This window comes from Protomyctophum bolini (assembly GCF_963924005.1).
Source record: "Protomyctophum bolini genome assembly, chromosome: 1".
NCBI lineage: Eukaryota > Metazoa > Chordata > Actinopteri > Myctophiformes > Myctophidae > Protomyctophum > Protomyctophum bolini.
This window is the reverse complement of record NC_137862.1, coordinates 7,958,992-7,983,957: the sequence shown is the minus strand read 5'-3', so window position 1 is coordinate 7,983,957 and position 24,966 is coordinate 7,958,992. Positions and strand designations below refer to the sequence as shown.

At 40.5% G+C, this 24,966-nt stretch overlaps 1 protein-coding gene across 1 annotated transcript; it reads left to right on the top strand.

The window, feature by feature from the left end:
* Positions 1-392: 392 nt before the first annotated feature.
* vat1l (vesicle amine transport 1-like) lies at positions 393-23,510 on the top strand. The gene is made up of 9 exons (XM_080766766.1): positions 393-671; positions 1,463-1,592; positions 1,686-1,901; positions 4,630-4,772; positions 6,896-6,999; positions 7,626-7,681; positions 7,860-8,054; positions 19,365-19,448; positions 20,572-23,510. The coding sequence occupies exons 1-9, from the start codon at positions 457-459 to the stop codon at positions 20,680-20,682; spliced, it is 1,254 nt and encodes a 417-aa protein (XP_080622892.1). The 5' UTR covers positions 393-456; the 3' UTR covers positions 20,683-23,510.
* Positions 23,511-24,966: the final 1,456 nt, after the last annotated feature.

The window sequence follows — 24,966 nt, the reverse complement described above, 5'->3', positions numbered from 1 at the left end:
TATTTAATCGAGTCTGACTTTGAGAGACTGATCTTTTAAAAGTTCACACAATTCACCAGCAGATGGTGCTGTATGAATGCATGCAATCAATATACCATATCACGCTCACTCACATTCTGGGTAGCCTGCCCCACTACACTATATTAATCTGCAAGCTGTTGGATAAACTTTTCAACATGGGTGATGTGTTCAATGTAATTTAAAATAATTATACGTAATGCGGTAGGCCTATAGTGGTTATTAGTGAAGAAGTGTAGGCCTAGTCATTTTGCTTTAACCACGTGACGTGAGGAAACAATATTCATATTTAGTAAATAACGCGGATGACGATATTGATCCGTTTCCATTGAGTCCGACGCACGCCCGGTGTTGCTCAGTCCGTGGGCCAGCTGCAGTTCTGAACGCACCAGAATATTCTGATCCCAGAAGGCTGTGAAGGACCAGCTTATTGCCGGCATGGCTACAGAAGCTGTCAACGTGACGGAGGAAACCGAACATATGTTGGAAAAGAATTTAAGAAAAGAAACAGAAAATATGACCTCTTCTTCGGATGCCAAAGAAATGCGAGCGGTGATATTAACGGGCTTCGGCGGTCTGAACAAACTCAGGGTGACCAAGAAGGCGATGCCTGAGCCACAGCAGGGAGAAGTGAAGATCCGCGTCAAAGCATGGTAAATGTATTATGCTGATGCACAATGTATGGAGTGTCTTATGTCTACTACTATGTAATCATTTGATACTAGATCGATGTGTAAATATATTACATCTGCAGATAGGTCTAGTATGAATTCATTCTCTGATTCCACTATTCTGTCATTGGCTTTTTTATGCCCATGCAGATATAGGCTATAATTTCTTTGATAGCCTATGAAGCTACAGGTCCTTTCAGGCTGCTGGTTGCCTAGAGCATCACAGATGTTAGCAATACTAATTAATAGCATGAACTTTGCTTTACTGTTGAGTTGATATCATGTTTATCTTTTCGGTGGCCTGTGCTTATAGTCATTGGAATGTAGCAAAAAATGTAGGTGGTGAAAACATATTATATAATGCATCTATAGACACATTGGAAAAAATATGTATGGTTGATGTGATACTTATACTGTACATAACAGTAGGCCTACTTTGCCAAACACATTAATGTTCAATGTTGTTCACCAAATTGTAATTTTAATCATAAAATAATAAATTGTTTTTGTTTTACTTAATGGTCTCTCATTTTGAACCAGTTTAGGCTACTTGACACCTTTTTCTGTTAAATTCTCAAAAATATATAGACAAAAGACAGACCAAGATAATACAGATTTGCATTGTGCCTATACCTCGTAAAAGTGCAATTCTCTTAAAATGATAACTCATGGCATTTGTGTTTTATCATTGATTTATTATAGATGAGGTCTCGGGTGGATATTTTAGCTAAATAAAAAACAAAACACAATCTAAAGGAAATCCTCTGTTACAGCGGTCTGAACTTCGTGGACCTGATGGTGCGCCAGGGAAACATCGACAGTCCTCCAAAACCTCCTCTTGTCCCGGGCTTTGAATGTTCTGGAATAGTAGAGTCAGTGGGTGAAAACACTAACGGCTTTGAGGTCAGTGAATTTAAGGATTAAAACACTGCGGTGATATGCATTGATGTGCAGCTAAATCATCCACCCATCCAATGCTTGCCATTTTTCTTTCAGATTGGAGACCGAGTTATTGCTTTTGTGAATTACAATGCCTGGGCAGAGGTTGTTTGCACACCGGCAGAGTTTGTCTACAAGATGCCAGATGAAATGACTTTTCCTGAGGCGGCAGCCTTTTCTTTGAACTTTGTGGCTGCTTACATGATGCTCTTTGAAGTTGCCAATCTCAGAGAGGGGATGTCAGTATTGGTCCATTCAGCAGGAGGTGGTGTGGTAAGTCCATTCCTTGAGGGAGACAGAGGGAGAATGTGTAGGAGGGGAAAAATGTTTTCAGGGCTGTCTGCGACCCGTGGTGTTTTTTTTAGCCTTCTGCCTCCAATGACGTGGCTTCGAATTTACCGGGAGGTCAACAAAAGTCATTTTTATTTTGTATTAATTATTATCATTAGTTTTGCTCTGTTTTGCTGCACACTCGAATTTGTTAGAAACAAGTGAGTGGGCGGTCACAAACGACTAGAAATGCACTCTCTCAAAATGGCAACTTGTGCCTTTGCACACAAGTAGGCTACCGTTGAGCCCTGTGCGCTCCCCAGGGGCCACGTCAGCTCAGGGGCCACACACGCACTGTTCCTCCGATCCCCACCAAATTTGGCACAAACACTGATCAGGGATCTGCCATCAGAATAGTCATAGCAGGGGTACATGTGGCCCCCATGGGGCCACTTCAGGGCCCCTCAGGGGCCAAAGTCCCACTAGGGGCCACGTGCCGACCCGAGCGGCCTCAAGCGGGTCCCCCGGCGGCCACAGGCACACCGTTGCTCCAATTCTCACCAAATTTGGCAGAAACACGGTTTTCGGGGTTAATGGAAGGTGTGGCTTTTCAGAGTAAAACCGGCCTCATCTGCGTGGCACTCTAGCACTTTTATTATGAAAAATTCCCAGGCAAAAGAAGTTAAATTTTACAGCCATTCAGTAAATTTCAGTTGCAAAAACTCCAGAAATAATTTGGCGACCCACATGTTGAGAACAATGGTCTAGGGGGGGCGGATTCTATTGGTTCACCATCCTCCTCCCCTCCTCTCCCCATTAGAACACAGCAGAGAAATACAAGGTTCACTCCCACTCCAGCTAGAACAGATTCCCTGGCTTGTTTTCCCAGGCTTTTCCCCCCCTTTTCTTTGGAAAACAAAACAACTGCGGTCCCCAAGGCTAGTAGCTAATAGACAATGACTTACAGTAAATGGAACTTGTAGTGTGTTGTAGGTAGAGGATTTATTATGACAAAACAGTACACGGTAAAGGTTTATGCGTTGTGTGCTTGTAATAGTCAGTGAATATTATCCAATTATCCAACCTGGGAATACATTTCTTACCAATACATTTCTTCACCAATGTGTTTGTAAAGCTGTCTAGTACTACTCACAGAGATTGAAATTCAGTTTCCCGAGGAGAATCTGTGACGGCTGCTGAAAGTTGGTAGCCTGCATGGCTCCAGCCCTGAATCACTAGCCACGCCCATTAAAAAATATGTTCAAAAATAAAAGCTGTTACATACAGCACTTCACTTCCTGTAACTCAGTGAGCATTGCTTTGATCAAATCAAATCAACCTTTATTTATATAGCACATTTAACACAACTGAAATTGACCAAACTGCTTCACAGGAAAAATAAATACGTTGAAGCAAACTAATCAAGCAGAACAAGAAACATATAGCATATGAACAAACATGATACATACATGGACAATAGGAATACGTAAACAAATTAAAATCAGATAACATTAAAAGCCAGGGAGAAAAGGTGCATTTTAAGTAGGGACTTAAAAATTGTGGATTGAGCAGCTCTAATAAGGGGGGGGGGGGGGGTTGGGGTTGTTCCATAGCTCTGGGGCCGCCACCGCAAAAGTGCGGCCACCTCTTGTTCTGAGGGCGGGGGTTGTCAGCAGTCACAGTCAGCAGTGACTGGTCAGCAGACTTCAGAGCTCTGGGAGGGTTGCAGCGCTATATAAGTTCAGCCATATAAGGAGGGGTGGGGGGGTCATTGAGAGATTTTAAAGTAAATAGTAGGAGCTTAAAATCAATTCTTTGTTTTATTGGGAGTGATATTAGGACAGGTGTGATGTGATCAAACGTTTTGGTGCCGGTAAGGAGGCGGGCGGCAGCATTTTGGACTAATTGGAGACTTCGGAGTGAGGATTGGTCGATGCCATGATAACAGTGTTGTTTTTGGCAGCAAATTTCTATTTTAGTTTTAGTCATAGTCTCTTGAATAGTTTTCACTTAGTTTTAGTCACATTTTAGTCACCTGGAATGTTCTAGTGTTTTAGTCTAGTTTTAGTCGACTTTATGTCATACGATTTTAGTCTACTAAATCTACAGTTGATTTAGTCGACTAAAATGTGTTTTGACAGGCCTTGATGTCGTTGTAATGACATATTTTACACTTTGAGATTGTATATCTGCTATTTTCAGCATGCAACCCAGCATAAAACTGGATCTCTTGTCCACTAGTCCCTTACTAACATTTTAGTCTAGTTTTTTTTTGTTGACGAAATTGTCAGTATATTTAGTCTTAGTTTTAGTCATCATAGATTTGTTTTTATTTAGTTTTAGTCAGTGAAAAAAGGTAGTCGACGAACATTTTTCGTCTTAGTTTTAGTCGACGAAAACAACACTGCGTGATAGTATAGTGCGTTACATTAGTCCAGCCTTGAAATATTGAAATATTAGGCCTTCAAGGTCAAATGTTCAAGCATTTTCAAATTATGTATACAGGTATAATTGAAATTATTTCAGACCATTTTCCAAAGCATGCATTTATTCTTTATCTTTTTTGTACAAAAATTGTCAATGTAACATTGGGTCCTAACCAATGTTCAAAATATGAATATGAATCAATACTTTATCTTAATTGCAAATGTGTATTTTAATGTGAGAATCTGTATGACTTTCGTAATAGCACTGGTGTTGGCAAACCCTTATAACTTGTTCTTCTTTGCAGGGTCAGGCTGTGGCTCAGCTGTGCTCTACTGTACCCAATGTCACCATCTTTGGCCTCGCCTCATGTTTCAAACATGAAACCATCAGAGACTCTGTGACCCACCTCTTTGACAGAAATGTTGATTATGTACAAGAAGTCAAAAAGTAAGGACAGAGGTTTTGTCTGTAGTGCGTATTACATCATGTTTTCTTCGGGTATCCATTATTATTATTTGACTCATAATTGTTTAGCGGACATGTCACACTATGGTAAAAGCACTGGTACCGTCACACTGTTAATGTGATATTAATGTGTAATGGGTTGAAGGCGCTGCAAAGATGCAGATGTTGTTCTGTCGTGAGTGGCCTTGGTCCCCATGGAAACACAGCTCATTTCAAAAAGCACTTGCAGTTTGTGGGGGTGGAGCCCTAGAGGCTCTTAAGGAAAATGATCTGCAGACAATGTACCAGAGCCAATAGGGACATGCTCTGATACCTCACACATCTTAACCGTTCACAACACTGCGTGTTGTCAGAGTGTCCAACGGCAAATAGTCATATCCACATTCACCAACCAATTTGCTGGCAACTTTTATATAGGCTATAAATAGGTTCCTAAGTTATGAGTAGATGTCTTCTCATTTATTTTGTTTGTAACAATCACTGATGGAATCCTCAAATTCAAAAAACACTAATACATGTTACTTGTGCTGATATTAATGTGGCTATTGCACACACAGACGCGCGTGCGCGCACACTAAGTGTAAGTGTTCTTTCTTTTTGAGGGGCGCTAGCCCCTCCTATGTCCAGCTTTGAGGGTTTGTGTAAATACAAACATTAAAGACAAAACTGTGTAAACACAAAACATTGACGACAAAAGTGAGCACCCAAATTGTGATTGTCCAGAATGACATGATGTATGATGATAAGAGCGCCCCTCACTTCACACGGGTGTGATTTTTATTTTACTTAATACTGTTGCCGTAGGTTAATACGCCGCTTTATCTCTTTGGCCCACACATTCTTCTGAGGATCAAGAGCAAAGTAAAATTAAATTGGTCTTTTTACAATAGGCGAATACCATGGCCATCACAAGACCGCCAAGCAGTTTAGCCAAGCAGCCTTGTGCCCAAGGCCTCAATGCAGAAAGTAAGGAATTAGGACCCCCCCGATCATTACATGCCTTTCATTCTTTCACATTAGTAGTACCTTAACCACTATATACTTTGTTGTACATCAAAAAGCTAAAATATCTGATCTATCTGTGTTTTTTTGTTTTGTTTACCTTTATTAACCCGGAGGAGGTTCGCTGAGAACAAATTATCCTTTTCAGGAATGCTCTCTTCACATTGATATACATGCACACACGCACGAATGCACGCACGCGCGCACACACACACACACACACACACACACACACACACACACACACACACACACACACTGCCCAGTACAACCACTGTCTTTATACTGTTGGCCACGAGCAGCTCCACTGCAGCAGTTAGGGGTTCAGTGCCTTGCTCAAGGGCACTTCAGTGGGGCGGGGGGAGGGGTAGGGTAAGTAGCCTGTCCGGGAACCAGACCGTTTCAGTCTCGAACACGCTCCTCCAACTAACCTTTAGGCTCTACAAGCCCATAAGCTCTACAAGCTCTCTGATGCGCTGTGAGCTTGTAGATCAACTATTTTCGCAGAATGCAAATAGAAAAAAAAGAAAGGTCAAAATAAGAAAACAATTCTCTCATATACTACCACAGAGATTGGAGCTGCTCCACTGACATAATTAAAGGCCATATCACTTTGGGTGATATTATTAGAACTTTAAATTCAGCCTCTTCACTTCCCACGGGTGTGATTTTTATTTTACTTACTGTTGCTGTCCAGTGTTACTGTCTACCCACATATCACAATGTTAATATACTGTCAATGGAGCTTAATTAATGACGGACTTGTTTGTATCTTAAAGGGATAGTTCTCTCCCAAAATGACGGTTTCTCACCCCGTGGAGACTTGAATTCATGGAGATTTTCTTACATTTTTTGTTGGATTCTTGAGCCAATATTTTGATGACTGGCAGCGGCTCTGGTAGGAAACTCAAAGAGTCTCCATTGAGTCTTATTGGCTCAGGAATGTGAGAAAAAATGAATGAAATAATTCAGTGCTCCATTGGGGTGTGTAATTGATAGAAAATAAATTATACATTAATACTTATTCATGTTGACGTGTCTTGAATACATTTTCCACAACTTCTGTATGTGAATTATTATAATGTCTTTCTTAATAATTTTAGGATCTCTCCAGAGGGAGTGGATATTGTTTTGGATTGCTTGTGTGGCGAGAACACCGGAAAAGGACTGGGTTTGCTGAAACCACTGGGAACATACATCCTCTACGGTGTGGATTATACTCGCCTCAAATGTGTGATTGTAAACATTATTTAAATCTGTTTATTCCAAACATGCCATGACTTGCTATGTTTTAATCAAGCTTTGGTCACATAGCCTACTATTAAACTCTGATGGCCGTCAAGCAATAGGCTATTTTCTGGCACAAATGTTTCATCCTCTCAAGTCTCCCATATGGAAACTGCCCATAGATCCGAAGTCCCGTTAGTCCGAACATGCACTGCTCCCGTGCTTGCGGTTAGGTTTAGGTTTGCTCCCGTGATTGCGGTGAGGTTTAGGTTAGGGTTAGAGATATAGGGATAGTAATTTTGGAACAATGAACCTTCTGACTAATGACACGGCACCTCCCATATGACAGTGCTGGGAATTAATTTGATAATTTGAATAGATTTGTGACCTGTGGTGACCATCACATTTCTGGTTTCCTCTTAGATTTTGTCATTGGATTCTGAATTCATTAATATAATTACAGACTAGACATGAATTCATTGTTGTGATTAATATGTGCCAGTGTATGCTTGGACAGTACTAAAGGTCTAAAGTGCCAATAATCCTTTCTAACCTTTTAGCTATCATGATTTTTACTCTTTTTTTTCTCTGTCTTTTTCTTTTCAGGTGCATCTAATATGGTAACTGGGGAAACAAAGAGTTTCTTCAGCTTTGCAAAATCTGTGAGTCTGAGATGCAAATCTGTCTATCAAGATTAGAAGAACAGATGATGAACATGTCATGACACTGAGAGACAAATTGGATCCCCTGATGATGAATAATGTGTGTGCCTTTTGTTTGACTGTAGTGGAACCCTATTAAACTATATTTATTTATGTTTATTCTTTTGTTTGACTGTAGTGGTGGCAGGTGGAGAAGGTGAACCCTATTAAACTATATGAGGAAAACAAAGTCATCGCCGGATTCTCGCTCCTGCATCTCCTCTTCAAACAGGGAAGATGTGGCCTGGTGAGGACTGTGATGGATAGACTCTTCTCACTTTACAACCAAGAGAAGATCAAGCCGGTAGTCGACTCCCTTTGGGCCCTGGAGGAGGTAAGAAACTATCGTTGTACAGTAGATAAATAATAAGTAAGTAAGTCAGAGAGGCTTATTGTCGGTATCAGCCAGGGTGTGGGAGTCTATCCCCGTTTCAATGCGCTAGATAGACCTCTGGGAGATGGAACGCAACACCTTCCATCAGCTCCCATGCAGTACTTAACCGCACGGCATCAAGCCCTGCTACTCATACAGTATGCTGAGGTGGCGGTGCCTCCACATCTCCATCCCTGATGATGTCACATGATGTCAGTCCGGGACCTGGGTACCACATATGGTGCCCGACACACTGACGAAATTGCAAAGAAAGAATAAAACATAAGTTGATAATAAAAGGCAGAAAGGGAGATTTGATTAGAGTTAGGCGGGGAAAGCGAGTCTGAAGAGGAGGGTCTCGAGGGAGGCTTTGCTGTGAGGTCAGACTGAGTTCCAGAGGCCTGGGAGGGAGCGGGAGGGGGCGTGGTGTTGGAGGAGGTCAGAGAGGTTGTTGATCGGAGACTTGTAGGAAGCATTGGAGGTTGTGGAGGACTGGGCTGATGTATGTCGGAAAGGTAGGATGTGAACCAGGAGAGGGCAGTCAGTGGCCATTGATTCCTTAGGATGAAATCGTCACAATGATTGATTAGTGATTCTTAGATCATGATTATTGATTTTAGAGGAGGTGATATGTGAATTTCCAGAATACAGTACGAGTAATCTGTTGTTTGTCACTCTTCAATGTAAAGTGTGTTGTCGTTCATGCACATTGTGAGGCAGATGGCGGATGGGTTATCTTATCTCCCACACTGGCTTCACGCCTTCACAGCCCGTACAGTACAATCAGTCAATGTCTCCTTTTTTTCCTTTTTTCACTAAGCACATTGACGCAAACTTCACTCAATCCACCTATTTCTGCAAACACATTTGGCACAAAGGTTTCAAAGCCTTCAGTTTTATCCATTGGCACAATACTATAGCACATAAAGGAGTATAGTTCACGCAATAATTGAATGACCGGCGGTCATCAAAGTACTGGCTTATGGATGCGATAATTGTTTTTTGTGTGAACTGCTTGCACTACAGTTAGGCTAACTTAACTTAATATGTCATAGAATTTGGCATTGTTTCCTGTGCATATTTTGACGGAGGTGCTCCTCCGTATTACGTAGTACGGAGGTACTATCGCTTGTTGCGAACGCAGTGAGCACTTACTATGAGACCTAGCAGATCATGTCTGTGTGTGTGTCTGTCTGTCTGTCTGTCTGTCCGTGTGTCTGTCCCGCTATCCAAATATGGAGTGTGTTGCATCAGCAATCACTCAGCTCCATATATGGGCACAAAAGGGGCCAGGTCCACTCAGCTCCATATATGGGCACAAAAGGGGCCAGTGATTTGTTTGTTGTGGACCTGGCCCCTTTTGTGCCCATATATGGAGCTGAGTGCGTTCGCTTCCCGCGTTCGCGCGTCTTACTCGTTACCAGGCTGGTCTTGGACTTCTGCTCTTCCTCTTGTAGCTGTGGATTATACCAGTGAAAGTGACCTTTTTCTGGACAATGTGGTTGAACCTGACATGCGCTGATACTCTGCACCTTAATGTCATACATGCACAACGCGCTGATAATCTTGTTGCACCTAATGTTGTACTGTACAGTATATATTATCTACTGCTATTCTTATGCACCTTATGTCTAACCTCATGTACATACTGGATGGATATGCTTTGTGTAAATGTGTAGATACCATAGATGACATTGTTTTTGTGCAAATGAGGCAGATGCTTCTTGCAGCAGATATAGAATCACCTGCAAATATCAATCATGTTAGTACATGATAGTACTGTCGCAGCGGCAGTGGAGTGTAACCGTAGTCATGTACAGTGATAATGCCTTCGTGACAGCCTGTGTCATAGAGACTGACATAATGACAGGCAGCACTTGTCATTGTCCGTTGTACAGTTGGCAGAATGGAATTGCACAGTGACACACACGTCACAAGTGAAGGACGCTTTGTCTAGAAGCTCCTTGGTCCCTCAGAATGGGAAGATAATAATTACCCCTAGTACCCCTAGTAACCAGTAAGACGCGCAAACGCGGGAAGCGAACGCAGCTGAGACCCTGCAGATCATGTCTGTCTGTCTGTCTGTGTGTCTGTCCCGCTGTTACTGTATATGTGGACCTGGCCCCTTTTGTGCCCATATATGGAGCTGAGTGGACCTGGCCCCTTTTGTGCCCATATATGCAGTGATTGCTGATGCAACACACTCCATATTTGGATAGCGGGACAGACACACACACACAGACAGACAGACAGACATGATCTGTTAGGTCTCATAGTAAGTAATCACTGCGTTCGCAATAATAGAAGAGGGAGTCTTCTATTATTACTAGGGGTACTAGGGGTAATTATTATTATTAGGGGTCACGAAGCATCGCTCTACTACTCCATGTTGCTGGAGAAAGTCAGCACTACTAGTGCTCTGAAAATGTTATGGGAAAAAGACATGCGAACTACTTTTACAGAATACAAAAACAGAATGGGTCAACATTACATACTAGGTAATTCAAAGCACATGTCACGCAATATTATTCGCACTAGGCTAATTCAGTTCAAAAATCTTTAATAGAATGTATTGGACCCCTTCTAAATTACACAGAGCAAAGCTCAAAAATGATCCAGGATGCTGGAAGTGCCCGAGTGCCCCAGGGCACAAGATGTTTGGACACAAATACATGATTTCATTGAGAGAATCATTGGTCAAGATATCTCTCTTGATATCCGTTTATTGGAGATCCTTCCATTCTTAGAGATATACTGACTGTACTGTTTAGTAAGTTATGCCATTCTGTGATTGATGGTACGTGGGCTGATTTCCATGATTGGACTAGCAGCCTCCTGCCCAGCATTATGGCTGTTTGAATCCATTCCACGTACAGTATGTGGAGGGGGTTATATCATTCTCTATATAAAATAGGAAAGAACATTTCAGGACAGATTCCTTCTGTATGATAGCACTACGTAATTATTGCCCCCCCCCCTACAGTAGATCTCTGCCTGCTCACATGTCTTTATGGAGAAGAACACAGCCTCTCTCCCCTTCCTTCTTTATGGAGAAGAACACAGCCTCTCTCCCCTTCCTTCCTCCTAGTTGGGTCTTTTTCTTCTGTTCCTGTGTGGGTGTTGTGTCCAATATCCAAAATCCAATAAAATACTAATCACAAGTGAAGGAAGCTGCTAGATGTACTTACATACTAACTACATTGACAGTAGCTATACTGTATAGCATTCAAATCAGCTATATTTGCAATGCTCTGGAAGCCTCTCTACTCTAACACGTTAAATGAAATGTATATTGATTATATTAGTATCCTTGTATTGGTTTTAGAGCGGCGTTTAGGTGACTTTACCAGGGTGGACGTATTCCACAAACCTGCTCAAATGCAGATTGTTGAATGTTGGGGACGGGCAGATTTCGCTGTTCAAATACCCTTTTCCAACATTTTTTAAACATTGCAAAATTATACGAATGCCACATTTTAACATACTAGAGCGGTGCCCGTTGGGGACTGGCCTACATGGAACGATGCAAGTTGGAAATGAATGCCCCACCCAGTTATTATGTCGGTGTCCCTTTTATGCCCATATATGGAGTTCTTTGTCAGGAATGCCCAAATATGGAGTCTATGCAGATACCAGAACAATCATTGTGATGTCAAAAAAGGGAGGGGGGGGGGTCAGAGACTCAGAGTGCGGCGGAATGAGGCTTTGTGATGACACAAACCGTCTTTGTATCGGTGAGTAGCGAAAACGTTCTTTTTCTTTTCGCTACAGTCGAGAGGCTGGTTTGCAACTCGCCATTTCATGTGAGTGCAGAAAGACTAATGCACATTAGAGCTATGGACCAGAGCTACATTAGAGCTGTGGACCAGAGCTACGTCGCTTGAATTTCATTGGCTATCGCCCACTATCGCCGGGCGACGTCGCCCAAAAGATTCTTTATCATCAATTATTTGCAAATGTTATAGTCCTATCTGTAGCCTACGTCATTGTCTCCACCAGGCCGAAGGCATGGGGAGAGAGTATGTTTTGCACTCCGTTCGTCCGTCTGTCCGTCCGTCTGTGAACAGCTAATCTCCGGCACCGTTAACCCGGTCGATGCCAAATTTTGCACACACACTCCCTGGATGCCAACGATGAACCTCTAGAGAGACCAGAATTTCCAGAACGGCCTGTTATAGCGCCACCAGGAGGCCGACTTTTACTCCTCCAGATTCTGCCCAAACATCCCGCAAATTGTTACACACTATCTCTATAGTCATGTATTCAAGACGGATCTGTCCGATAACATTGGCTAAAAGCCAGCGTGCAATTTACGTAAAATTCACATTGGCAAAATGCCTCAAATCATCCAATTGCCATCAATGGTGTAAGAACAAATGACACCCTTTTCAGATTGGCCTATTATAGCGCCACCAGGAGGCCACAACCTGACCTGTCCTGGTGGAGACCTGTGCCCCGAGGGGCACTTTTTCTAGTTTAACTTATTATTCTACCCCCTGCTGAGTTCATATTTGCTCAAATATGCAGGGAAACAGTTGGCAAGAGAGTGAGCAACACAGACAGACAGACAGACAGACAGGCAGGCAGGCAGACAGACAGACAGACAGGCAGGCAGGCAGGCAGGCAGGCAGGCAGGCAGGCAGGCAGACAGAAAGACAGAACGACAGGCAGGCAGACAGGCAGACAGACAGACAGACAGACAGACAGACAGACAGACAGACAGACAGACAATGAATGGCCAGTTTTTAGTGTTTGTCTAAACGCAAACATTGAAGACAAAGGTGATTGGCCGGAATGAGAGGATGTATGATAAGAGCACCCCTCACTTCACACAGGTGTGATTTTTATTTTATTAAGTAGGGCCTAATTTATAAAATAAATCACACCTATTGAATTGAGGGGCGCTCTTATCATTATACAATATACATCCTCATACGTCATCTCATTGACAACTGAATTTATGTGATTGGTTAGCCAATTAGCTCGACGTCTACATATGACGTACGTACATTTTCCCTTCTCTTTGTGTTGCCACAGATTTACGTCATATTTGACGGACATATGACCTAATTTCTCCTTTCATTGTCAAATATGAGACGTGTGTGACAAAAGCTGTATAGGAAAATAATATGATAATAATAAATACATCCCCAACCCTACTCCTTGACTGATGAGGTAGAATGGTGTGTACCATCATTATTATTATTTATTATTATTATTTCTAGCTATAATCAGAAATATGTTCTCTTCAAATCTGCCTTTTTTCATGGGAAGCTGCCCTCATATATTGACAGCAGAGTTTGGCAGAATGTCCATGCATTCACTGGATCCAACGCCCATGACAAACCTCATTAAAAGTAGTGGGGAGGCAATGCATGCCAAGGCCCGGGAAGCCTCCAATTGCTTGTGTGCATGGCAGCTAAATCTCGGGGGTGCTGGTTAGCCTAAATGTTGACCCTGAAAACTATTTAGCCAGGAATGAATCATTGGGAGAGGTCATGTGAGTGGGAGTGAATAAGGGGAAATTCGCCTGACTACTTCATTCTTAATAGCTTTGACTCAGAGCAAACATGCTCGTGCTGCCTTCCCAATGTAAAATAATTGCCATTTAGTGTCTAAGAGTTAGCCTATCATTCTTATTTATGGTTATACGATTAGTGCATCAACTGCAAAACAAACAGCACATTCAAGCTTCCATTGCATCTACAATGCATTGGGTTCATATTTTCTCCTATTCCTCATTGCTAGAAAGCAATGAGATGGTCACAACATTGAACAGTGTCTGACCTAATTGTTGGTCTATGCTGGGCTTGCACGCATTTTAAACAAATGAATGCTCATGAAACAATGGGCTGTGCACAAAGAGGGACATTCAGTTATGTTTCTGTGTCGACTCCAATGAGAACGGCAGAAAATATGAAATGGTTATATTATTATTGGTTAACACTGATGCAAGGATTAAAATATAACATCAAGGTAAACACAAAATTAAACAAACTAAAATATAATATGAGATTTAAAAAAACAAAACAAAATGATCATACTTCATCTCATTCCAGCCAATCACAATTTGCGTCCTCACTTTTGCCTTCAATGTTTGTGTACAAATTGTGTTTCACACTCAATGACATCCAATGTTTGTGTTTGCACAAACACTCAAAACTGGCCATTCGTTGGCAATGGCTTTCAATGTTTGAGAGCGGGGCAGTGGTCAGGGTCGGCTGTGGCTCAGGAGGTAAAGCAGGTCATCCAATGATCCCTGGGTTGGCGGTTCCAAGTGTCCTTGGGCAAGACACTCTGAACCCTACATTGCCTCCAATGAGTCGGTCGGTGTGAGCTCGCCACCATTGGTGTGTGAATGTGGGAAGTGAGGACGCTGGTGTCGACTGTTCGCCGCTTCACCTCCCAATGTATGAATGAATGAACCATTGTAAAGTGCTTTGAGCGCTTGGAAAAGCGCTATAAAAATGCAATTCATTATAATGTTTGTGTTTGCACAAACACTCAAAACTGGCCATTCATTGTCAATGGCATTCAATGTTTGTGTTAGGACAATGTTTGTGTTTATGTAACGTGTGATCTGCGTTGTGTTGTGGAATAATGAAGTTCCGGACGACTTCTCTCTTTGACAGTTTAATCTGACGTATCTGGTCAGTTTTTTTCAACCAAGGTTGAAATGTCCCATTAACAACAGTACCTCTCTCCACACTGTCTAGACTCTAGTCTAGAGACTCTCTAGACAGTTAAATGCAGTCTGGCCTGAGATTGCCTTTCTCTGTGAAAGGCAATCACGCAATTTATGTGAGATCTGGCTGGCTCAGTTCTGTGTGTGGGCTAAAATATTGTGGTGATTTGTTATACAGTAACAAAACATCACAGAGTAACAGATATGGCTCCAGCTCAGAGAGCGACAAACACCAAAACTAACAACACGGGGCAGGAAGTTCGAGTTTTGAAGTTCCAAGTCAATTGTTTCAACCGCACTAAAACAATAATCAATACAAGCAGGAGCAGTGGGAATCAGTTGGGTGGGGGAGGGGGGGGGGGGGTTCTCTGAAAATAACTGTATGATCAGAGTCATTAGTGCCACAGATTCCAGCTTTGAAATCCACTTTAGATCAGAATAGATATTCACTCATCTTGCACGATGGAGGAGAGTGCATGCGTCCCTTTCATAGGGGTCCAGATGGCTGCATATTCTGAACTGAACCCATATACACTTTCCCCTCTGCTCATCTCTGCCTCCAGGAGGAATGGCTTCTCTGCTTTGGTCTTTAAATAGGGACAGAGATCAAGCCATGCAACAATAGGAGACTGGGTGTTGTTACGTAGCTCATATCCTGCACCTGCTCAACAATAATACTCGTTTGGGAGTTGTTGCTGTATTGCTGCTGTGCTGGTCTTCCCAGTGACTACCGGTACACTGGCATTCTATACACTGTTAAGAAGATCATATACATACACACAAATCTATAAAATATCAAAAGGAATTAACACAAGGCCCGCTCTTAATTCAAAGGCAAGGGACTATATAACTTAAGAGGATGTGAGCACGAATCAAGTTTCAACATCTTTGCAGGTTTCAGAAGAGTTATTCACAAAGGAAGAATCACCACCAACTCACAGAAAGGACAACCTAAAGTGAGTTTACCTACAGTAAGGGCCCGGGGGTGACTATTGATTTGGGACAAAGCTCTGAGCAAACAAATGGGCCCTTAAACATCCAGTTCTCAGAGTCTCTCTAACTTGACGGGATATTCCAAATTCATTCGCAGTTTTCCAGTGTCTTCCCTCATTATTTGCTTGTAGACCTGAAACCCATTTGTACTTGATTTTTGGAGAGAGGTGTGTACTTTAATGCTTGATTATTCTTTTTATCTTTATCATTATTTCAATTATTATTTCAATATATAATATATTACTCAAGTGACATGCACTGCATGTTACAGTACATTTGTACATCCTGTCTCCTGCTCATACAGTAGACAGTACTAACTACTGCTACTATAAAATGTAGAATGTAACTGCACAACAGCTGCTAGTCTAGACAACAAGGTCAGCAACATTATCCAATGTTGAATTAACCGCTAGTAGTCAAGATGTTCTTTTCTTCTGGGTAAAGGCAGGGTCACGTGTTGCGGTTGTGATGAATATGTGCGAACGTAGGACAATGAAAACAGTACGGATGTAGGCTACTCTTGTCACTTTTGCAACACAAAAACACAGGAACATTTTTTCTTTAATATAAATGAGAATTTTCATAAATCTTTAGCCTGCCTTTAACATCAACCTGCTAAAAAGAAGTTGTTTCTCACATAGAAACACTTCTCTTCTCTTCTGTCGTCTTCTCATTAATTTTATTTTCTTTATAAGTACACACAGTGTACTGCTTGAATCTTAAATTCAGCACCTTGACATCCCAGACACATAAGTTCAGTTCAATATTGGTGGTTGTGTTATCTGTTTTGTCTTATTTCATTGTTATCGTCATGTTACATGATTGCTTATCATTGCTCTTTGTCAAGATTTGATTAAGCCTGAGAGGATTTTAACCCACCCTGTCTGTTAGCATCAGTCTTGTTATCTCATTAAGTAACTGCATGTCACTGACAGGGTTTCTGTTGCTTCTCACTCATGTTTGAACTGAAATGGTTTCTGGTGTGATTCTTGGCTGCTTGTCACTCTACTGCCACCTAGGGTGCATTTCACCAAACTGCAACTACTGTGAACTTAAACTGATTCGGTCTGGCTTATTAGCCAGGCTAAACTTATTGTGGATCGTAGTCCACATGTGACTATATGGTCTGGTTTACTTGGCATTTGCTCTGAAAATGTGAACGTGTGAACATACAAATTAGGGCTGCACGATTAGGAAATTATAACCGATATCCCATCTCCGATTATTTGCAGTGTCAAATACCGATTCTGATTCGATTCCAATATTATACAGAGGACCACAATGGAACCAAGCCTAGGCCCCTAGGGGCTGATTGGCCCAAAGCCTGTTAATAAAGTATTCAATCAATCAATCAATAAATAGCCTATACTCTTTGCCAAGTGTCTGTTTGAAACTGAATGACATAAGAACACAAATTAAATGTAAAAAAAAATTAAAGTTTATTTTTACTTAAGAATTTACATCATATTTGATTTGGCTTTTGTTTTAGACTAGAGGTACTAGACACTTTTGTGTGTATTCTTTTTTACATTTTACAGAATAAATAATCAGGATTATTTTGAGACCAATCCGATAGCTATATGGTATTTTTATGGCCGCTTCCGATTCTGCTACCCATTATATTGTGCATCCCTAGTACAGTACATAGTAGTATAGTACAGTACATAGTAGTATAGTCTAGTACAGTACATAGTAGTATAGTATAGTACGAGTAAGACACGCGAACGCGGGAAGTGAACGCAGATCGTAAATTGCAATAACAATTAGAATAAATTACGAATTAGTGTCACTCAGCTCCATATATGGGCACAAAAGGGGCCAGGTCCACAACAAACAAATCACTGGCCCCTTTTGTGCCCATATATGGAGCTGAGTGATTGCTGATGCAACACACTCCATATTTGGATAGCGGGACGGACAGACATGATCTGCTAGGTCTCATAGTAAGTGCTCACTGCGTTCGCAACAAATGTCATCACAGGATGTTTTTGGACAGAATGAGGTCTCTGCCTATGCTTCATAACATGTGTAAAGGCCTATTCATAGTCTGGATTTTCGGTGGTGAGGTGACCACCGGAGCTGAAATAACGTTGAGCGGTGGTGAGTAAAAACAGAGAGAAGGGCTGGAGCGGTGACGGTGGTTTGCGCTTCACTGCGGCTCGTGACGTCATTTTGTAGTTCGGTGGTCACCTAGCCACCGAAAATCCAGACTATGTATGAGCCTTATGGTTATGTTAGCCTATCAGTGAACACTGCTTTCAGTGTTCTTTGTAGGGGATAAAACTCATACTGTGTTAAAGTACATTGCATACTCCAGCTGGACAGCTAGTCAGAACACATGTTCTGACTACCTGGAGTATAGTTCGGCTACCTACTGTGGTTTGGTTGGTCAGAGGTTCGTCACACATTCAAGGTTTAGGTTTAGGTTTATTTATTTAGCATGTAGTACAAAAAATAGACAATAACATATCAAAGAACAAAAATACAATGCAAGGAAGGGAAGAAGCCAGCTGGCTTATTTGGAATCCTTTCCTGTAGGAAGAGGTCATTGATTTAAAAAGATTAAAAGTTCATAAAGAACAGTACAAAAGTCTACAAGTTGGCAAAGGGGGGGGGGGGGGGGGGCAGCTGTGCAGTAAAGAAATAAAAACACAGACTGCACAAAAAACGGAAATAAACAATACAACAACAAACACACAAAAGAAAATATAACGCATCAAAGTAAAACATGTAATCTACAGAGAGGAAGAAATAAGATATTTCTTTAGATGTTTTTTGAATATTGAATATAAGGTGGGTGTGATAGCCCGACTATATTACTAGTTTTGAAGAGATGTTGGCTGAGGAGAGGTACTATACTATAGTCAGTCACACTGAGGAGAGGTACTATAGTCAGTCACACTGAGGAGAGGTACTATAGTCAGTCACACTGAGGAGAGGTAGGCCTACTATAGTCAGTCACACGAGTCAACCTCCAGGAGGTCTAGCTCTTTCTACCTGTCGCAGGAAATGGCTAAATCGCCATAGGGCAATCTGTGTATTAAATCTGCAACTTTCCATTGCTAGATGTACACTGCTTCAGTAGACCAGTAGACAAAGCAGATTACTGAGTGGGCACTAGGCAGGGTCTGGTGTTCAGAACTCACAAGAGTTTGGTGGCTGTATTGGCGTTTTTTTTGGTTCAGCCACCTGAAAAACGAAACTTGTTTGGTGGGAATCTCTTTGATGTATGTAGCAGTACATATAGTCTGAATAGCTGGGTCGGTAATAACTACAAAATGACATCATTCAGAACCTTGGCTGGGTATCTCAGACCTTATGTCGTTTGTTCTTGCACCTCAGAAGAGTTTCTGAAAAAGCAAGGAGAGAATAGGCCCAATTATCTAATTATTAAATGTGCCAATTTATGTGCCAAAGAACCATATTATCTACAAAGCGTTTGTCTGTTTGCCTCTGAGGAACATGCAAGTCGAAACGAAAGTCACCCCTGCAAAATAATAAAACACTACTAGTATGTCAAAAGATCACCTTAATGGTATTCTATTGTTTGATGTGCTACTAAACAGTTCCATTCATTTTGATTGTTTAATCAGGTAAAAGAGGCCATGCAGAGGATCCACGACAGAGGCAATATTGGAAAACTTATCCTGGATGTGGAGAAGTCTCCGACACCATTGGTAACGAGATGATTGTTAATGTGTTTTATTTTAGTTCACTGCGGCAAACTGTATATCAGCGACTGCAGCAAAACCATCTGTCGCACAGCACCATAATTGTGACTCATCTACTTAATGTACACTAAGTATCGAAGTCAAGTAAATAATGACACTTTCAAAGATTATAGCATATAGCATTATAATATAATCTACTGTATACATATTCTCTGAAAATGTTATATATTGTACACACACACATGCACGCACACACACACATGCACGCGCACACACGCATGCACGCACACACACACGCACGCACGCACGCACGCACGCACACACACACACACACACACACACACACACACACACACACACACACACATACTTACATGCTGCATAGTGTTCTCTTGACAAATTGTTATTCTTACTAAGTAAGTCTTTTTTCTTATCTCTTTTTCACAGTGTTGAGGAAGGCCTATTGTAGGCCTACTTCAATTTCACTGCCTGCAACAGTGCAAGCAGCAGTATTATTATGCTTGTGACAATAATGTACTTTGAACTGTGCAACTTCATGAATCTCTGAAAGCAGAATTGTTTTCACATTGCCAGGCGGTAGGAAACAAGCACAGAGAGTATTATGAGATCATTATCTATCTTGTACAAGGGTTTCCATGGTGACCTCACAATCTAACATTAAAAGTGTTTAATAATAGATATTTGGACAAATTCATGTTCACTGCATGATTTCAAGAGGTAAACAAACATATCCAGTAATAGGAAAAGACACGTTGATACTGTACATTGTTCAGTGGTTCTCAAACATTTTCATATCAAGCCAGTCCCCCCAAATTGATATATATATTTAGCCATGAAAACCCATCTGAAAAGATTTGTTGCTGGGGACACCTAGAAGTGTGTATGTATCATATATATATATACCAGGACACACTGCATATATATATATATATATATACTTCTCCTCAGGGGGTCGCCAAAATATTTTGGGGGGTCCCCAGATTATTACATTTTCATTTTGCAGGGGTCACAAGACATGGCCAAAGCATTTCTGGGGGTCCACAGCTCAAAACGTTGAGAACCCCTGCCCTAGTTTGTGGATATATAAATAGTGTAATGTTCTCATTAGATGGCCAGTGACAGCACAGAAACCAGTGAGGCAGGAGAAGAGGAGGAGGAGGAGGAGGAGCCGGAAGGGGACAACGATAACGATAAGGAACGCATGCCCTTCATCCAGTAGAACTACAACCACCAAGGCCAAGGTCATGTCCTTCATCCAGTAGAACTACAACCGCCAAGGTCATGTCCTTCATCCAGTAGAACACACCAAGGTCATGTCCTCTACACACAGAACCAGAACTACAGTATGTACACTAGTACCACTGCATGTACTGTATACAGTATGTGTGTACTGCCGTCTGTCCATGGTTTTACATTTAATTGGTTATAGGTATACTTGTAATCACCTAAGATAAATTACTGAACTCTCATCATAAAATGACCACTCAACTGAAGTGCCATTATTAAAACAGTGTTATGAACATTGCCGTTTTTAACCATTAATGGAAATAGCTTAGGGGTGTAACGATATAGTAACTGTCAATGCATTGATTTGAAATGCGATGCATTTCAAATATCGATATGTAAACAGCAAAGTATTATTTGTGTGAATTGCTAAATCATATCGCCTTGCAAAGAATCGATTGTATCGATGCTAAGAACGTGTGCCTTTTATTTAGAAATGTTAAAACAAGAGGGCTTGATTACTTCATTCTAAATTCCATATCACTATATATCCCTTTACATACGTGGAATATCCCTTTACTGTACATACGTGGAATATCTGCATGCGTGTGAAGATGTGGGTTTGTCCATATTTGGTCAAATACAATGTCTATATTTGCCAGTGTTTACTTATTTATACCCGTAATACCTGTTTCCCTTAAAAGACAAATCCTGCACTGTACACATATACATTTCCCACCAGTGTTAATTTTGTTGACTAAGACTAAAAGACAATTTCAGAAGACTACAGTATATAGGACTAAGACCAAATAGGAGTTTTGGCTAGTTAATGTATCGATTTTAAATCATTTTATCGTATCGCTATAAATGAACAAATATTGCCTATGTATCGTCAACCATGTATTGTGATGCATATAGTATCACTGTTAAATGTGTTGTTACACCCCTAGTTCATGTCAATGTTAGTTTTTTGACAAGCAACCTCAACAAATAAATATTGTATTGTATCATTAAATGAGTTGTGAATGTGTTTGTCTGCTTGTATAAATATAAGCAGACATAAGCACATCATTTGTGATAAAGTTCAACCAATTCACGCTGCATGGTCATCGCAGCTAAACATGTAACGTCTTTAAATTAGCAATGTTAAATTCTGCCGTTAAATTTTCCACCTCCAATGAAAGGTTAGGGTTAGTCAGTGCTACTCAACCCCTGCTTAATGTACCTGCGGCCTGTCACCAATAAAAACATAGTTATTTTCATTGTTTTGAACAAGATTGTAGGTATAGCATTGTTTGTTCCAAGAGAAAGTGATATGGCCTGATTTCATTTGAGAATTAACCACTTACTTATTTATTCACCTGTGATATTATGTTCTCTTCACATTTTGTGACTGAAGACTCATTTTGTAACTTCATCACTAATCACTATGTTTTTTTTTTTTCATTGGGGTTTGGTATTATAGATAGTATTATATATATATATACTATTATATATAGCTTTTTACTGTGTGTTTCCTTTTTTTTAGACTAGTCGTGTAGTCTGTCACAAAATACATTTGTAAACATTTAAAAAATAATACTGACATTTTTAGCTTGCAGCCCTTGGACTTTTGACATTTTGGAGTGGCCCCTGATTCATGTTAAGTTCAATAGCCCTTAATTGTATAGTGTATAGTGGAAGTGCAAATCTGGAATCATCCCTAGGTTTTCTTGCATCTGACCATGAGAATGAATCAAATCTTACTTTATATAAAGGAAGAAATGTCCGCAATTCTGTGGCTCCCTAAACATGTGTATATAATTATGTACTATAACAGCATTTTGATCAGGAAGATCTTCACCAGGTTCTGCATTCTATCACACGACAGCTCCTTATGTACCTGTGGGTCTCTGGGTCGTAACCACTATACAGTTAGGTTATCATTCTAAAGGTGAACAAATGTATTGAGAAATTGATAAATAAATCCAATAAATATACAATTATCTTAAGATGTAACACACATTCAACACGTAATAGGTGAAAAATAAAGAAATTAGTATAAATGTATCTATTTCATATTTTTGTTTCAATGAAAATATACTATACTATAATCACCAGTGCCTTTGGCTTTGACATAGAAAGTGAAACCATAGCTTTTCTATATTTGGAATATGCTCCTCTGACAAATTGTATTCATCTGTGGATCATGATATTGCTGCTACAGAAAGGAATGACAGAATTACTTTTATTTTGACAAAGTATTTTAACTACAGGATTGTGCTCTGTTAATACAATGTCCTGCATTGTTAATGGCCTTGTTTACATAATTAAGATTTCTTTCTCTATTATATGACAGCCTAAAGGTCCCTTTTCGTTTATTTTGAGGCAGTGAAAATGTTTACATTTGTGATAATGTTCGTAAATACTAGAGTAACATTTGTGCTATTTACCATTATACTACATTGAGAAACTTACGGAAAGCTCCAAGAACATAAAAGAATGGATGAATTGACATAGGTTGTCAGGAAGGGTTAGTACAGTGTTGAGTACTAGTAATTTGCTACCATGGACATGGGGATTCATAAAGTGGGATAAAATGCATCTTATGTTTTATTTTAATGTCCACTTGGTTTGTGGGTGTGCCCAAGCGCGTGTGCCGTGCGCTCACTAGCTCGTAGTATATACAGTATGCGTGTGAATATCCTGTCTGTGCCTTTATCCTAGTATAAATATTTAAAAAAAGTATATTATTGGAATTACTGATTATGTAATTAAATAGACTATACTATATTGTTTATCTGTGATACTATTTTTTATTACTTTCTATATGTTTTGGTTATCGTGTACACAAATCTAGTGTTGTTTACTTGAATAAATGTGTCTGCAAAGCATTATGGAAATGTGTGCAGGCTGTGCTTTAAAGAAGAAACATCAAGCATTAACTTCTCCAAGTAATCCCATCCCATCCCTTAGAGTAATTTAGTAGTAAACATCCTTTAAGCCCGATCTAGATTGGCCTCCAGTGCAACATTGTTATTTAAATGTATTTAAAATGCCTATTACTTTTGAGAGTTTTATAATAGAATAATATAATTTATACTTTGATCGATTGTATTTTGTGTATTTGAAATACTATACTTAATTATGTCAATTTATTGTCAAATAAAATAAGAACCTTAATCGCCAGACTAGACAAAATGCATGTGAATGATGCATGAACATAATTTATATTTGTACATATCTGTCTGTTAATTAGGCTCTAAAAATCACACCCGTGTGAAGTGAGAGGCGCTCTATATGAAGTAATAATGACAACACATTATAACTAACTTTAACTGATCTTATCATGATTATGTAAGACAGTGATACTCAACCTCAGGCCCGCGGGCCACATCAGGCCCGCGGGACCATTATGACTGGCCCACCAATGAAAATCTAAAAAAAAGAAGAAAAATAAATCTGGAAAATTAAATAAAAATAAATAAATCTGAATGAAGTTATCTTTAATTACAATTAAAGTTGCGGAAATTGCGGAAATGGAAATTGAGGAAATTGTGGAAATGTAAATTGTGGAAATTGCGGAAATGGAATTTGCGGAAATGGTAATTGCGGAAATTGCTCTTCACTTATAGCTATCTATTTTCAGGTAGATTGTTTTATTTTACTCAGTCAGCCATATCACTACTCATTTTTTTTCATGAAATAGGTCATAGCTGGGTAATCTATTTTCAGGCAAATTGTGTTTATTGTATTTTATTTTACTCAGCCATAACAATTTATTTTCTGTTAACCAACTTGCTGGCTGGCAGGCAGGCAGACAGCTACTCATAGACAGGCAGACAGACAGACAGCTACTCATGGAGAATTGGACAGGCAGGCAGTCAGACAGCTACTCATAGACAGGCAGACAGACAGCTACTCATGGAGAATTGGACAGGCAGGCAGACAGCTACTCATGGACAATTGGACAGGCAGGAAGGCAGACAGCTACTCATAGACAGACAGACAGCTACTCATGGACAATTGGACAGGCAGACAGACAGACAGCTACTCATGGACAATTAGGCAGGCAGGCAGACAGCTACTCATATGCAGGCAGACAGACAGCTACTCATGGACAATTAGGCAGGCAGGCAGACAGCTACTCAGACAGGCAGACAGACAGCTACTCATGGACAATTGGACAGGCAGGCAGGCAGACAGACAGCTACTCATAGACAGGCAGGCAGACAGCTACTCATAGACAGGCAGACAGTAAGACAGTACTCATTGACAGACAGACAAATACTCTTCACAT

What these genes read in the sequence shown, in the direction of transcription:
- vat1l (XM_080766766.1), top strand. Translation starts at nt 457, where the DNA reads ATGGCTACAGAAGCTGTCAACGTGACGGAGGAAACCGAACATATGTTG. An exon ending in ATTCAGCAGGAGGTGGTGTG is followed by an intron (nt 1,902 to 4,629) that starts GTAAGTCCATTC and finishes TCTTCTTTGCAG; the next exon opens with GGTCAGGCTGTGGCTCAGCT. An exon ending in TCTTCAGCTTTGCAAAATCT is followed by an intron (nt 7,682 to 7,859) that starts GTGAGTCTGAGA and finishes GTTTGACTGTAG; the next exon opens with TGGTGGCAGGTGGAGAAGGT.